Source organism: Anguilla rostrata, chromosome 11 (assembly GCF_018555375.3).
Source record: "Anguilla rostrata isolate EN2019 chromosome 11, ASM1855537v3, whole genome shotgun sequence".
NCBI classification, from domain to species: domain Eukaryota; kingdom Metazoa; phylum Chordata; class Actinopteri; order Anguilliformes; family Anguillidae; genus Anguilla; species Anguilla rostrata.
Genome location: NC_057943.1, coordinates 26,551,326 through 26,564,848, shown reverse-complemented (window position 1 = coordinate 26,564,848; position 13,523 = coordinate 26,551,326). Strand labels below are relative to the sequence as shown.

General features: G+C 41.8%; 2 protein-coding genes across 3 annotated transcripts in view; one reads left to right on the top strand and one right to left on the bottom strand.

The window, feature by feature from the left end:
• Positions 1–945: 945 nt before the first annotated feature.
• On the bottom strand, positions 946–8,874 carry slc48a1a (solute carrier family 48 member 1a). 2 transcript variants are annotated; one of them, XM_064299068.1, is made up of 3 exons: positions 8,133–8,874; positions 5,437–5,604; positions 946–2,870 (listed from the first exon to the last, which is right to left on the bottom strand). In XM_064299068.1, the coding sequence occupies exons 1-3, from the start codon at positions 8,260–8,262 to the stop codon at positions 2,734–2,736; spliced, it is 435 nt and encodes a 144-aa protein (XP_064155138.1). In that variant the 5' UTR covers positions 8,263–8,874; the 3' UTR covers positions 946–2,733. The 2 variants fall into 2 exon arrangements, with proteins under 2 accessions (XP_064155138.1, XP_064155139.1); XM_064299069.1 differs by having other exon boundaries at positions 5,437–5,557; positions 8,133–8,273.
• A 2,688-nt stretch (positions 8,875–11,562) lies between these two features.
• rapgef3 (Rap guanine nucleotide exchange factor (GEF) 3) overlaps positions 11,563–13,523 on the top strand; it is a 42,887-nt gene continuing 40,926 nt past the window's right edge. Inside the window, exon 1 of the mRNA XM_064299066.1 lies at positions 11,563–11,579. The gene's annotated coding sequence lies outside the window, so the exon portion shown is untranslated. The remainder of the gene's footprint in view (positions 11,580–13,523) is intronic.

Below are 13,523 nucleotides of genomic sequence, written 5' to 3'. Positions count from 1 at the left end.
AAAATATTCAATCAATAGCCATTCTTCAGATTTAGATATACAGACGAAATTAGCATGTGTACAAAATCCACATCTTTAAGCTATTATTTTATTTTCTCATTTAACTTGGGTTGCTTGTTTTGAACTTTTAACAAAAAAAAATTTAAGCATGTTCAAGCACTATTCAGTTTTATTTAAAATGAGGTCAATACATACTACTGAATATCAGTTTGGCTGTTGACACGGTACGTTAACATGCTAAGTTCAGTGTCTTTCTTCTAAACCCCAGGCTGCAATCCTCAGCAATGCTCTGGAAAGGTCATGGGTCTATATGGAGGGTGATCTCATCAAGACCTATTTAAATGACATTTGGTTCTAATGACCTAAAATAGTGGTGCATTAATGACTGGTGGAAAGTCCTGTATTGAACATTTAACGTAATAGAACCGTCAGTGAAGAAGCTGTGGTTAGTGCTGCCACCTAGTGGTAACAAAGTGGTGCACTTCAGTGGCGAGACACAATGGGCCTCGTTCACAAAACCTTTCTTAAATTATTCTTACTTTTGTCCTTAAAAATGTTCCCACGAAAAAATCAATGAGAGATTCATGGCACATGTGCAGACCTTTGTCTTTGTGCTTACCCCAGGAGCACGAGATGATGAACTGTTTGTAAATTTTATGCGCAATCCTGTTCATGTGATTAGCATAAGGAAACAACCGCAAACAAATACAGATAAGAAAAAAAAATTATGAATTTTCTTGGAAATGTCCATGCACACAGTGTTTACGATCACATGTTTCGTGAATGAGGCTCAATGTTGGGCAGGAGAACACTTTGTAAGGAAAACAAGTAAAGCTGGTGCAACGGACTTCTGTGAAAATATTTCTGGCGCATGCAAAACTGAGGGTAGACTGAAGGCAATTTAAAACAAGTACATTTCCTATAACATAATGTTACATACACAAGTTTTACACAAGTTTGGCTTTAATGGAATTAAGTTCAATACAATATGACATGTTAGACTTGGGCAATGAGGCCAGACGTAGAAGGAGCCAGATTTTGTTAAAAATCAAAAGCTTACAGATCAAATGAAAAAAAAGATTAAAAACGTATATCCTTTCCAGCTATTACATAAAATGATATATTCAAATGATTAAATAATAACATTGCCAACATGCATGCACTAATACTTAAAAACCTACGGAGATACCTAGACATAAAATATTTAAGATAATGACATCTGCCAGTAAAAAAAAATGCCTTTCGTAATACCTTGATCAATGGACCCGACAGACCTTGGTTACGTACTTCGCTGCTTACCGGTGCTACCACCATTATTTTGCATTTTTAATTTAAAAAAAAAACAACTCTCTCTCAGCCTTTCGTAAGTAGCCTCCCTGTGTGGATTAGCCTAGCGTTAGAGGCTACATAAAAGGGTTGTATAGGTGTCCCAGTCTCTCTTGACAATATTGCACTCGTTAAATGGATCAAACAATGCCACCGGACTAACAGTGCAGTGGTTCTGACGCATTCTGAAAACTTTTGTGAATTCGCTCCACACGGACGAAGAAAACTTGCAGGGCGATCAAAATTCGCGTATCGTTCGTTTGTAGTAGTTTTTCATGTTCTAGAAGTCCCGGTTCCACAACACAGCTTTCTCAGAAACGTCACTTCCACTTAAAAATAAACGTACAAGATGAAAGCCACCGCTAATTCTTCATTAAGGGTCCCAAGCCCACATTCATATATTCACATCAATAAAGTGCATATATGTTCATTATATAATTACAAGCAATCTAGGATGCATTTCCTTGTGTCAACCACTGCTCTGACCAGGAAACGGTGCTCTTTATCAAGACCTGCACATATACGGCACGGGAAAGGAAAGATCTTTTTTTTTTAATGTTCCGCTGTCTCCCTCCTGTGGTGGAAATATGAAATTGCGTGAGGTAGGGAGAACTAAAACCAAAAAGCAAAGACTAGTAAGAATATTTGAATATTTGCCAGGGTCACAAGGAAGCTAATCTGACTCGTATTCAAAGGGGCCATTCTTATCAAGTAAAAAAAAAACTCGAAACACATCACTTTAGTACAAAAGATTCCATTAAACTACTGCATTATGTAATTATGCAATAACAGCCATGTCCACAGCGTAGTCCTCAGAGATACAGACTGCTGACAGTCCAGGTGTCTCTGTCCCGGGCCACATATGTAAACCTCTCTATAAATAGGCCGTTGAGAATCCTGCTTAGGGACAAGTCCCTTCTCAGCTTCCTCCCGAGCCTATGGACTCAGCTGTGCGAAAGAGGCGAGCGCTCCGCTCCACTACAGGTGGTTTGGGCCGCTGTGGAAAGGGTTTTTACTAGGAAATTAATTCCCTGATCGCAGCCTAGAACATGTAATGTAGTTAATTAGACATCCTTAATGTTTGCGTGCACGTTGACTGTTTGTGTGTGCACGTGATAAAACATAAAAAAATACACACACACACACACGGACAGACAGACACACACACACACACACACACATACACTCACTTAAAAGGTCCATGTGAATAAACACAGAGGAAGAAGAGTCCTCCACAAAGATAAGCCTGGTTTTGCCTTAGCTCCAGATCTCAGCGTCAGAGACCACAAGTGCGGGGACAGAAACCCAGTCACTTTCCTTGTCATTGTCCCACCTTCCACTTCCTCATCTTCCTCTTCCTCTTCCTCTTCCTCCAGTCCGCATGTCCCGCCCCGCACCAGGGGGCGCTCAGAAGTCGCTGAGGATGCTGATGTCAGCAAACTCCTTGCGGTATCGGTACGAGTAGAGGCCCAGCAGGAAAGCCCACTTCAGTGTCAAGAAGCTCCACACGCAGGACAGGTAGAGGCTCCTGGGGTCAGTCAGGCCTGCACACAATGAACATAAGAGCACAGCCAATCAGAACACTCCAGCCCCCACATGCAACCAAAGACAACAATTCTACTCAACCTCACACCCAATCAGAACACTAGCTCACCCCCACACCCTGTACAATATTCCAACTCCACAGCTAATCTGAACAGATCAAAGCCATGCACAGCCAACCACCAATGACGACAATCCAATCAAACCCCACATCAAATCAGAACACTCCAATGATCCCACATATAGGCTCAACATTCAGAACAATGCACAAAAACAATTCCACATTCAGAACACTAGAACACCCTGTGAAAAAAAAAACTCCAACTGCACAACTAATCAGAGGACTCCAACCCCACACCCAATCAAAGCCCTTAAACTCCACACCCAATCAGAACACTCAAAGCCCATATGGTTTGCAATTACACAATCCTCCCACAGGACTGTTTGATTTGATTTCCCTCTGCTGCATGTGAGCACCTTAGCCACATAATTTCAGCTAGAGAGCTTCAGCTTTCCTCTACTTACAAAACAACAGGCTCAGATCACTGTACAGACTTACAGACTGGACTGCTTTAGGGCACACAGACTGGTGCAGACTGGACTGCTTTAGGGCACACAGACCGGTACAGACTGGACTGCTTTAGGGCACACAGACTGGTGCAGACTGGACTGCTATAGGGCACACAGACTGGTGCAGACTGGACTGCTTTAGGGCACACAGACCAGTACAGACTGGACTGCTTTAGGGCACACAGACTGGTGCAGACTGGACTGCTTTAGGGCACACAGACCAGTACAGACTGGACTGCTTTAGGGCACACAGACTGGTGCAGACTGGACTGCTTTAGGGCACACAGACCGGTACAGACTGGACTGCTTTAGGGCACACAGACCGGTACAGACTGGACTGCTTTAGGGCACACAGACCGGTACAGACTGGACTGCTTTAGGGCACACAGACCGGTACAGACTGGACTGCTTTAGGGCACACAGACTGGTGCAGACTGGACTGCTTTAGGGCACACAGACTGGTACAGACTGGACTGCTTTAGGGCACACAGACTGGTGCAGACTGGACTGCTTTAGGGCACACAGACTGGTGTAGACTGGACTGCTTTAGGGCACACAGACTGGTACAGACTGGACTGCTTTAGGGCACACAGACCGGTACAGACTGGACTGCTTTAGGGCACACAGACTGGTGCAGACTGGACTGCTTTAGGGCACACAGACTGGTGCAGACTGGACTGCTTTAGGGCACACAGACCGGTACAGACTGGACTGCTTTAGGGCACACAGACTGGTACAGACTGGACTGCTTTAGGGCACACAGACTGGTACAGACTGGACTGCTTTAGGGCACACAGACTGGTGCAGACTGGACTGCTTTAGGGCACACAGACTGGTGCAGACTGGACTGCTTTAGGGCACACAGACTGGTACAGACTGGACTGCTTTAGGGCACACAGACTGGTACAGACTGGACTGCTTTAGGGCACACAGACTGGTACAGACTGGACTGCTTTAGGGCACACAGACTGGTGCAGACTGGACTGCTTTAGGGCACACAGACCGGTACAGACTGGACTGCTTTAGGGCACACAGACCGGTGCAGACTGGACTGCTTTAGGGCACACAGACCGGTACAGACTGGACTGCTTTAGGGCACACAGACCGGTGCAGACTGGACTGCTTTAGGGCACACAGACCGGTACAGACTGGACTGCTTTAGGGCACACAGACTGGTACAGACTGGACTGCTTTATTAGACTGCTGGCTGGCTAATAAAAAATGTAGGGAACCCCCTGACTGTCCCAGTGACTTTCCCCAGCTGAGCCAGTCAAACCTGTTTTCAGCCACACAGCTGACACCAGACTAGCTGGAGAGGTTGAGCGCGACTCCCTTGCTGTGATGCTACCCGCAGCCAGTGGTCACTGGCGCTACCAGCACTGGCTTTCCTGATGGAAACCTGGACATCAGATGACCTGTGAGCGCCTCCCAGCTGTTTGCTGTGTTTGGCGCACCTCATCCAGCTCGTCTCCCCAGTTCCTGGAGCGGACAGTGGTTCTGAATTTTAACAGCTTGCTGGCTCTGCCCCCAATTTCCGTAACACCAACACAGGCCCAGTCCACAGAAAACCACCCAGAACCTCCACAGCACCGGTCCCCCCCTTGCCCCGACGCCCTTCTCTGCAATACAGCACACTGCATTCATTAGCTTCACTCTATGGGGAAAACATTTTTTTTTTTTTTTTTTAAAGTACATGTACTTAGAATTTTCCTGAGATTCATCTGTGAATTAATTGATTATCTAGCTCTGTTCTTCCAGCCTTGCTATATGCAATTACTTGTAAAATGATCTGGGTAAGAGCAGCTGCCAAATGATAAATGTAAATGTTAAATGTGAATGCTAAAAGTAAATGCTAAATGTAAATGTTACATGTAAATGCTAAATGTTAAATGCAGTGGAACCTGAGCTAAGTGAGCTAGCCTGAGTTCAGCCCCACAGTGGAAAGGGATGGAAAGTGAAAGGGATGGAAAGAGAGGGCTGGAATTGCGAGAGACTCACTCTCCTTCCGCGTGATGGCGAGGGAGAGGAAGGTGATGAAGGCCACCACAGCCAGCAGGGAGAAGAGGCCACTGATGAAGATGAAGAACTTGAGCCCCTTCAGCCAGGTGCGCCAGTAGTCCTGCAGGTACATGATGTGCGTGATGAGGGCCCAGAGCGCCAGCACACCTGGGGAGATGTGCACACACACACACACACATACACACACACACACACAGATGCATGCACATACACGCACACGCACACACACACACACACACACACAGATGCCCACGCACACACACACACAAAATACTTAATACTTAAATAACAACACAGTTTACAATGTAATGAAATGTTCTGTGTGTCTGTAGGCCTTCTATGAAACCTATACCATAACCACACAAAACTTTTCCTTTCCATTCAGTAGCCAACTGGCATCCTCGCAGACCTGCATCCAAACATTCCCTAATGTGGCACATGATTCTGGCACGAAAACACAACTGCAGCTGTGCTGATTAAAATGTCAGGGGTGAATACTTGTTTTTCTGAGTGCACTCAAAAGCACATGCTGGCGCTGCACTGTCTTGAGTGCGCTCAAAAGCACACGCTGGCGCTGCACTGTCTGAGTGCGCTCAAAAGCACACGCTGCACTGAGTGAGTGCACTCAAAAGCACACGCTGCACTGAGTGAATTTAAGCCACCACCTTTTTCCAGAATTACTGTAATACACAGGACAGAACCAACAAGCTGCACCTCAGCCAGCCTCTGATGCTCACTAAATGACGTCTTCCTTTGGTTTTAACAAGAAAAATTACAGCATGAATGGACCAACAGACAATTAATGAACACACACATTTGTATTATTTATTTATTTTACGTAAGCAGGTTCCTGGGGTTTTTTGTACATATCTTGGTTTTTAGTGGTGTTTTGTCTCAAGCCACTCTGGAGCCCCCCGGGCCAGGCAAACAAACTCAGTTTACTGGACGAACTGGGTGCAATCATCGCTGCATTCAGCCAGATACACAGAGCTCATTTCCTGTTCCTTCAGCTTTCAGGCTGAAGTGTGTCAGCCAATGTGACCGGCACACGGCTGCTTAAATACTCTACACTGCACAGACACACCTCTCTTTACGAGGCCGTAGCACTGAGGACAAACAAAATTTTAATGCCCTTTCATTTTAGGTTTGTTAACAGCTTTCAACACTTTCCGCCTAGTTTACAGGAGTTTGTTAAGAAGCGAGTGCTTGGGGACAGTGGGGTTAGATCAGGAGTATATTGCACCCCCATACTTGCTTTTAGCACCAAAAAAATAAACATAATAATTCAAGGGTTTTTAACTGCAAAAACGTAAACTGTAACTACATTGGGGCCTCATTAATCATATGTTATTTAATGTCAGATATAAAATAAGACGTAAGTTACTGTAGGGTCTCTAACAGATATTTTATGCTGATTACAACGACGCAGATAAAAACACATTTCCAAAGAGTCTATCTCCTAGAGTAGAAACTGAGAGAAACCAGTTCAAGCACGACCTGACCAAAGTCTAAGCTCTTCAACAGTCAGATGATACCATTATATAACCCAGATATCTGGTTGGGCCTCAGGGGTCATTCAGTGCGAATGCCATTATCTCCTTTGAATTCAGAGAAAATAATCATAAAGATAGATATTCTTGCCACAATGCGCAGTATTATTTGTCTGAATGACATTTATTTTTGCTTAAAACGCATGTAGCCAAGTTCATATAAAAGTGTTACTCGGCTGAGATAGTTATTTGAACTTTATTGTGGCGACAAAACGGCACCCTCACACCAGTTATACGTTATGACTGTAAAGAAACATTGCTTTCTTTTCTTGTCTGTTAAAAGTCTGAGTTGGTGGACACCGACGGAGTTCTTACTGTAGGGTTGTTAAACATTGAGTCCATGCGAAAAATGATATAAAGGCCAATATAAATAAACAGCATGAAAAATGTTATTTTAATGTTGCCTAAATATTCGGAGATTCGAAAATACAATTAGTAATTCTAGTTAACACTAGTTGAACTTACTGTAATGATAAAGTTTCAAAGTGTGCAGTGCAATGACATCATTTATAAATTAGGTTACTTTGAAGTTAGCCACATTACATCGTATGTAGTAAGCAGTTGGATAGTATGTTATCCAACTACTATTAGCCTACAGAGATTATTGCTTAGCTAGTAGGAGCAAATTAGCTGGATATAGAGACGCGACCAGAAAACGGTATAACTATATTCGTAACGTTAGCTACAATTTGGTCATTCGTCTCTTTAATTTGCTTTATAGACTGTCCAAAGTGAGAAAAAAAAAACAAAAACAAAACAAAAAAAACAGTAATTTCTTTTAAAATTCCAAAAAGTAAATATTCAAATCAGGACGGACAAATGCCATTACGTAACGAACACACATAAGGGATCTTTAAAAAGTCACAACTTCCAAATACAAAAACACCGATAAAAATGTAACATACACAGGCAGTACAAAAACTATTCAACACATCGACATAAAGCATTTTCATACACAAGATTACAAACCAAAATGAGTACAAAATCAGAAAGTATCGATCACCGAACCTCTAACGATAAGGAACATTCGTCTAGCGAGTATTATAGCTCATAGACTGTGGTCTAGCTAAGCTAACATGCAGTCTACTGTAAACTGTGTAACTTGGCTAACGGTAGCAAACCTACCTGACAATCCGCCCATTGCGGCCGTCCATGGTTGTTTGTATGCAATGTTCCACACAAGAAACGCCGAAAATCCAACGAGCATACCAAAAGTGGCATACCCTATGCTGATATAAGTTTTTTTGATAGCCATTGTGAATAACGACTTGGCTAGCTAGAAAGCTTATTAAAACAACAAAATACTTGGTATCCTGGCAGCTAACGAACAGCTAGCTGTAACATCAAGTAAATAAATGGCTAGCTAGCTACCGATAGCTGATGAGTTTAGTTGTTAAAAAAAATAATTAATAAATAAAAAAACAAGGTGGTTATGAAACATCAGCCCCGACGTTGTTATCTATCCTATTACTGTCCGGATGTCCATAGCAAAAAGCCTCTTTACTTAATTATTAGCTGGTAATACCGAAAAACGGACAAACAACCGACCACAGTCAGACGGGGTCAACAATTAGCTTCGTTCCTCCGATACGATCTCAGCTGGGGACCAAAGACTGTTTAATAAACAAGACTACATGATCCACCCATTTCCTTGTTCATCTTGGTTCGGGAAAGAGTTGCTCTACATTGTTTACTGGCAAGTGTAAGGAATGAGGAAAAAAAACTAATTCCGTTTCAGAGACAAAGCAATAAATATTTAATCTCCAGTGTCGATAAGCAGAAGACAATAATTACAGTTATTATACAAACTGGGCTGTGAGCCTTGAAATGTTGGTAGGACCGCTAAGAAAACTTGACTCTACAATCTTGTACACATAAACCATCTTCACTGTACCACAGAACTGAAACGATTGATAGCATTAATTTTTAAAATAGAAAGCAAGTCTGAGCAGTGCCATCTGTGGTTCGGAAGAAACATTACACTGTTTTATTAAAAAACCAAAGTGATTTATTTTTTCTTGGGAGCACAATTTGTTATCATAGGACAGTGGTAACCAACCCTGGTCCTGAAGATCTCTTGTCCTGTATATGTTCATTTCAACTCTAATTTGGCTCACCTGATTCTATTAATTAGCAGCTCACTGAGATCTCTTGCTGTTGAATGAAGTGTGCTTTGTTAGGGATGGAGGGAGGAAAACCTACAGGACGGGAGCTCTCCAGGAACAGGGTTGGTTACCACTGTTATAGGAAATCCCATTTCAGAGTTTACAGAACTGGAATTAGGCTTTTTGTCACATGTCATAGGTGGTATAATCATAAAATATGGAAATCAAAAGTCTATTAATCCGCTGTTAGTCTGTCACGTGTTATGTTTTGATATAACCAAAATTCAATTTAGGTTTAGCTATGCCTAAATGCACCACAAACTAAAGGTTTGGTTTAGACTGTAATTGCAGTAGTGTTCCATGGTAACAATGCTTCTTCTGTTTACCTGTTGACTAAAGTTGTTTCCTGTGTGGTTATTGTGTCTGAGAGGCCTGGCTCTTGATTTTCTCTCTTTCTTTTATGCCAGAGAAGTCACGTCCTTACTATGCATTCACAACACAGCATGTCCTGGCCTGATATAACTTGAGTTCCACCTGGCTTATTTTAGGCCGACACAGTATCGCTTTTCCAAAGAAAATTTCAATGCACAAAATCTGAGCCCCATTTGCAAATCTTCTGCCCTGCAATTAGTGCAACAACCAGAGTGCTTACCCACACACAGAGCTCAGAGCATATCACCTCTTTCCATTAGTCACTGCACCACTTCCCTGTCAAATGCAGAGAGTTTCGTTTAATTCATTGCTGACTACCCATGAGGCACTTAATGGCCTTGGATCTGTATACTCGCAGGATCTGAGTGAACCACATGTTCCCAGCTGCACAGAGCTTATAGCAGCTGCTGGATTCCTGATAATCCTTTTTAGGCTTAAATCTGTTTTGCATCTTATCTCTGGAATTTGCTTCCCAGCCATATTAAAAGGCAGCTATAACTGACTCTTAAATCAGGTATCATCCCTGATTTAAGAGTCAATAATAATCAGGTATTAACCCTTACTTGTTCCTATGTGTCTCTTCTTTTTAGCTGGGATTTTTAGCCAATTCTTATTATTATTAGTTTTTTTTATTAAATGTGGAATTGTTTTAAAACCTGAATTAAACTGTGCTGCTAGTTTGCAGAAAGAAAATGTACATCAAGTTGGTCTAGCTGAATCCCAAAGCACCAAAACAAACACACATAAATCAGTCTAGTGGAGAGGATTGAGTTTTCCAATTCAATGAATTCTGCTGGATGAAATGTAAATTGCATATCATGCTGGAGAGTAAAGTCTTGTCCTGCATTAAAATCTACTGTCTTCAGTTTACAGTTCCAGTTCCCTACGCCCTGCTCCACACCTAGGAACGTTGCAAAGAAATACCTTTATAAGTGCCCATAGGAAAGCAAAATCCAAGAAGAGATCTCATAGTTGTTTCTTTCATTTCTCCTAGACACAAATTAGCTATTTTTAATACTAAGGTGAGGCCAAAGGCTTTTCCTCCTACTTCTCAAATTCAACTCAGGAGAAACAACCACATATAATCAAATAATGATCAAAACAAGAGATCCCTAAGTGATCTTAAATAAGTCTAATTTAGGTCTCCTGAACAAGGGACCATGAGATCAGAGAAAGAGCGCAAAGAAAACTCAGCTATGACTCCTAGGATCTCATGATTCTTCTCAAATATGTTTAGTTTTCTCATAGTGACCTCATGAGAAACAATCGCATCTCAATTCAATATCCATTCGTCTTACTGAATTCTCAAATTCATCCTCTCATTATCTATCTTTTCTCCTAAGGGGGTTTTAGGAGCAACAATTCAGATTGAAGTGATCTCAAAAAGATGTACAATTGAGATCTTACTACTTTCTCAAGAGTTAAAGAAAAGACTATCCTGAGCAAAAGATTTTTCCTCTGGGTGAATCCAAAAACAAAATGTGTTTTAATTCTTAGTTCTCCTTCAGCTCATCCTTTTACTTTATTTTTTCATTATTAGACCTCACAGAACATTCAGCTGATTCAGAGCGTAGCTGTGTATCTATCAATAGTAGTACTTCAAAACACTTTTGTACCGAGTGCAAAGCAGCTTTATCTAATTTTGTAAATTATAAATGCTATAAAATATTATAAAGAGAAGAGGTAGTTTGGGCTTTATTGCAGTTGGTGATACTCCATTGGCCACTGACTCCTCTATTTGTATCGTTATAAACTCCTAGTGCAGTGTAATGTTAATTGCAGCATCACCACCTCTGAATGGCATCAGAACAAAGCACTGACACAGGGACTGCCCTCCTACTGGGGACTGCACACAGGATGTCAACCGCCACCAATCAGAGAGGAGCAGGAAGCTGCAGACCACACACACTCACAATCCCACCTACAAAAGTTAAGATGCACAACACTACAAGTCTCTGTCTGTAAGGTGAACAGCGTGAGACATCACTCAGCTTTTTGTGCTATACCACACTACGGAAACCGGAACCAAGCTCAGGTCAGTGTCTGTTCACTCTTTACCCAGACTTTCACTTTTAATGTGAGACTTAAAAATATTATTTTATACAGTTGTTGGTTATTTCCATATAGCACATTTGGGTCCAATATAACTATGTTCATTTTTAAACTAATTACCATAAAAAGTACATTTGCATTACAATGCAACACGTGGCATGGGTTCCACTTTATAGGTTGATTTTTTTTTTAAAAGTGTCTTCAAGCATTATGAAATGATTACAAAATGGCTCTTGTTTATTTAAGAAGAATGTAAACACAGGCAATTTGACAGCTGGTAAATGCTCAACATAGGTCGTGTCACCATACCAACAAGGTATTATAAGATCTCATGTCCACATAGTTTAATTGTTGAAATACAAATAAACCAAAGTTCTGACTCCGTGTTGCCACTAGAAACTTTTCAACCTGATCCATTTCCCAGTCTGTCTGTCCTAATTTGGCCCCGTCAGCTGTCCTGGCTATGTGAGTATTCAACGGGATAGAACATCTTCAAGGTTCAAGTGAAATAATAAAAAAAGAACAGTATCTTTTAGAACCAAACTCAAAATATTATAATGAAAAGTCACATGGTTTCTAGTCACATAGTCTGGATGAGATTAGAACTTGAGTAGTTGAGGGCTACAGCAGAATTGGTTGTTATCTGACCGACTTTACCGAGCGTGAAGTTGAGGCGGCACAGCAGTTTTCTGAGATGGATGGGGGAACAGGATGACAGTGAGCGTGAGAGAAAAGGAGTTGGTCCTCTCTGTGGAGGCCAGAGAATGACAGATGGCTGCAGCACTGGTGACCTGTCTCTCTTTCTCTCAGGCCCTGTTCTCTCTACTCCACCTCTCATTCCATCATACACTTTGGACAAGTCAAGCTCTACACTTTTATTCTCACACTCATACCACTCTTCTCACCTCCGAAAACAAGAGGAATTAATTTTTTGTGTTATCTCTTCTACGGCACTTGTTTAGTGGAGCTTGCGAAAGGGAGGAAGGAAACAAAGGGTGGAAGAGGGGAGAAGATGGATTTGTGGAGGAAATGTGGGTACAGAGAAAGGGTGGAGAATAGAAGAGTGAATGATGAATGGCCCAGCTGAAAGAGGGAGAGGTGAACTGGCAGAGTAGGCACGGGCATGTGTGTGAGAGAGAGAGAGAGAGAGAGAAGCAAGGCACACACATAGAAGGAAAACAAAGAGAGCTATGCAGGTCCCATAAGGGTAGAGATATGATACAGGAAATTGAACTCCCTTCCCAGCGGAACTGCGCAGAGACAGCAGACACACACACACACACACAGTTTTCCATTGTGCTCCTTTAAAACAAATAAAACAACACAGTCCTTGAATCACATTAATTTACATTACATTACAGGCATTTGGCATCTGTGATTAATTAATAAAGTGATCTATGCTGTTTTTGCATTTATACAAATCCATTGTATCTACAAAAGAAATAGAATAATCAGTCCAATTCTGTGATATATGGGGGGTGCAGGACTGACATTGAGCACTGCTGAAATATATATTTTGCAACAACTACATATGTAAATTCAAGTGATTAATATTCACATTTTGGCATAGTTTGAATACAAACCAAATTCAATGCAGAAATGCTTTATATCGCCACTAGGGGGAAGCATTATCTAGCTTTACATACCAGGCAACAGCCCTTGTATGTTCTTGTCCTCTTCATGTTTGCCAGCTTTTTGGAAAAACAAAGTTCTAATCAAAGTTCTAATTTGACGTGGGTGGTGCACTCAAAAGTGACAGCAGCAACAGGTGCTGCAGTAACACAGTAATGGTGCTCACTCCTTACCGACATTCACAAGTCTGCTGACCGCGGCAACTGAAGCACCTCATTATGTTGCTAATAAGCCTAATGTTTCATCAAAACAGACATTTCACAAACTGTGGTCTTTACCCTCACTTCAGGTCATA

What these genes read in the sequence shown, in the direction of transcription:
- slc48a1a (XM_064299068.1), bottom strand. Translation starts at nt 8,262, where the DNA reads ATGGCTATCAAAAAAACTTATATCAGCATAGGGTATGCCACTTTTGGT. An exon ending in CGCAATGGGCGGATTGTCAG is followed by an intron (nt 5,605 to 8,132) that starts GTAGGTTTGCTA and finishes ACATCTCCCCAG; the next exon opens with GTGTGCTGGCGCTCTGGGCC. An exon ending in CGCCATCACGCGGAAGGAGA is followed by an intron (nt 2,871 to 5,436) that starts GTGAGTCTCTCG and finishes CATTGTGTGCAG; the next exon opens with GCCTGACTGACCCCAGGAGC.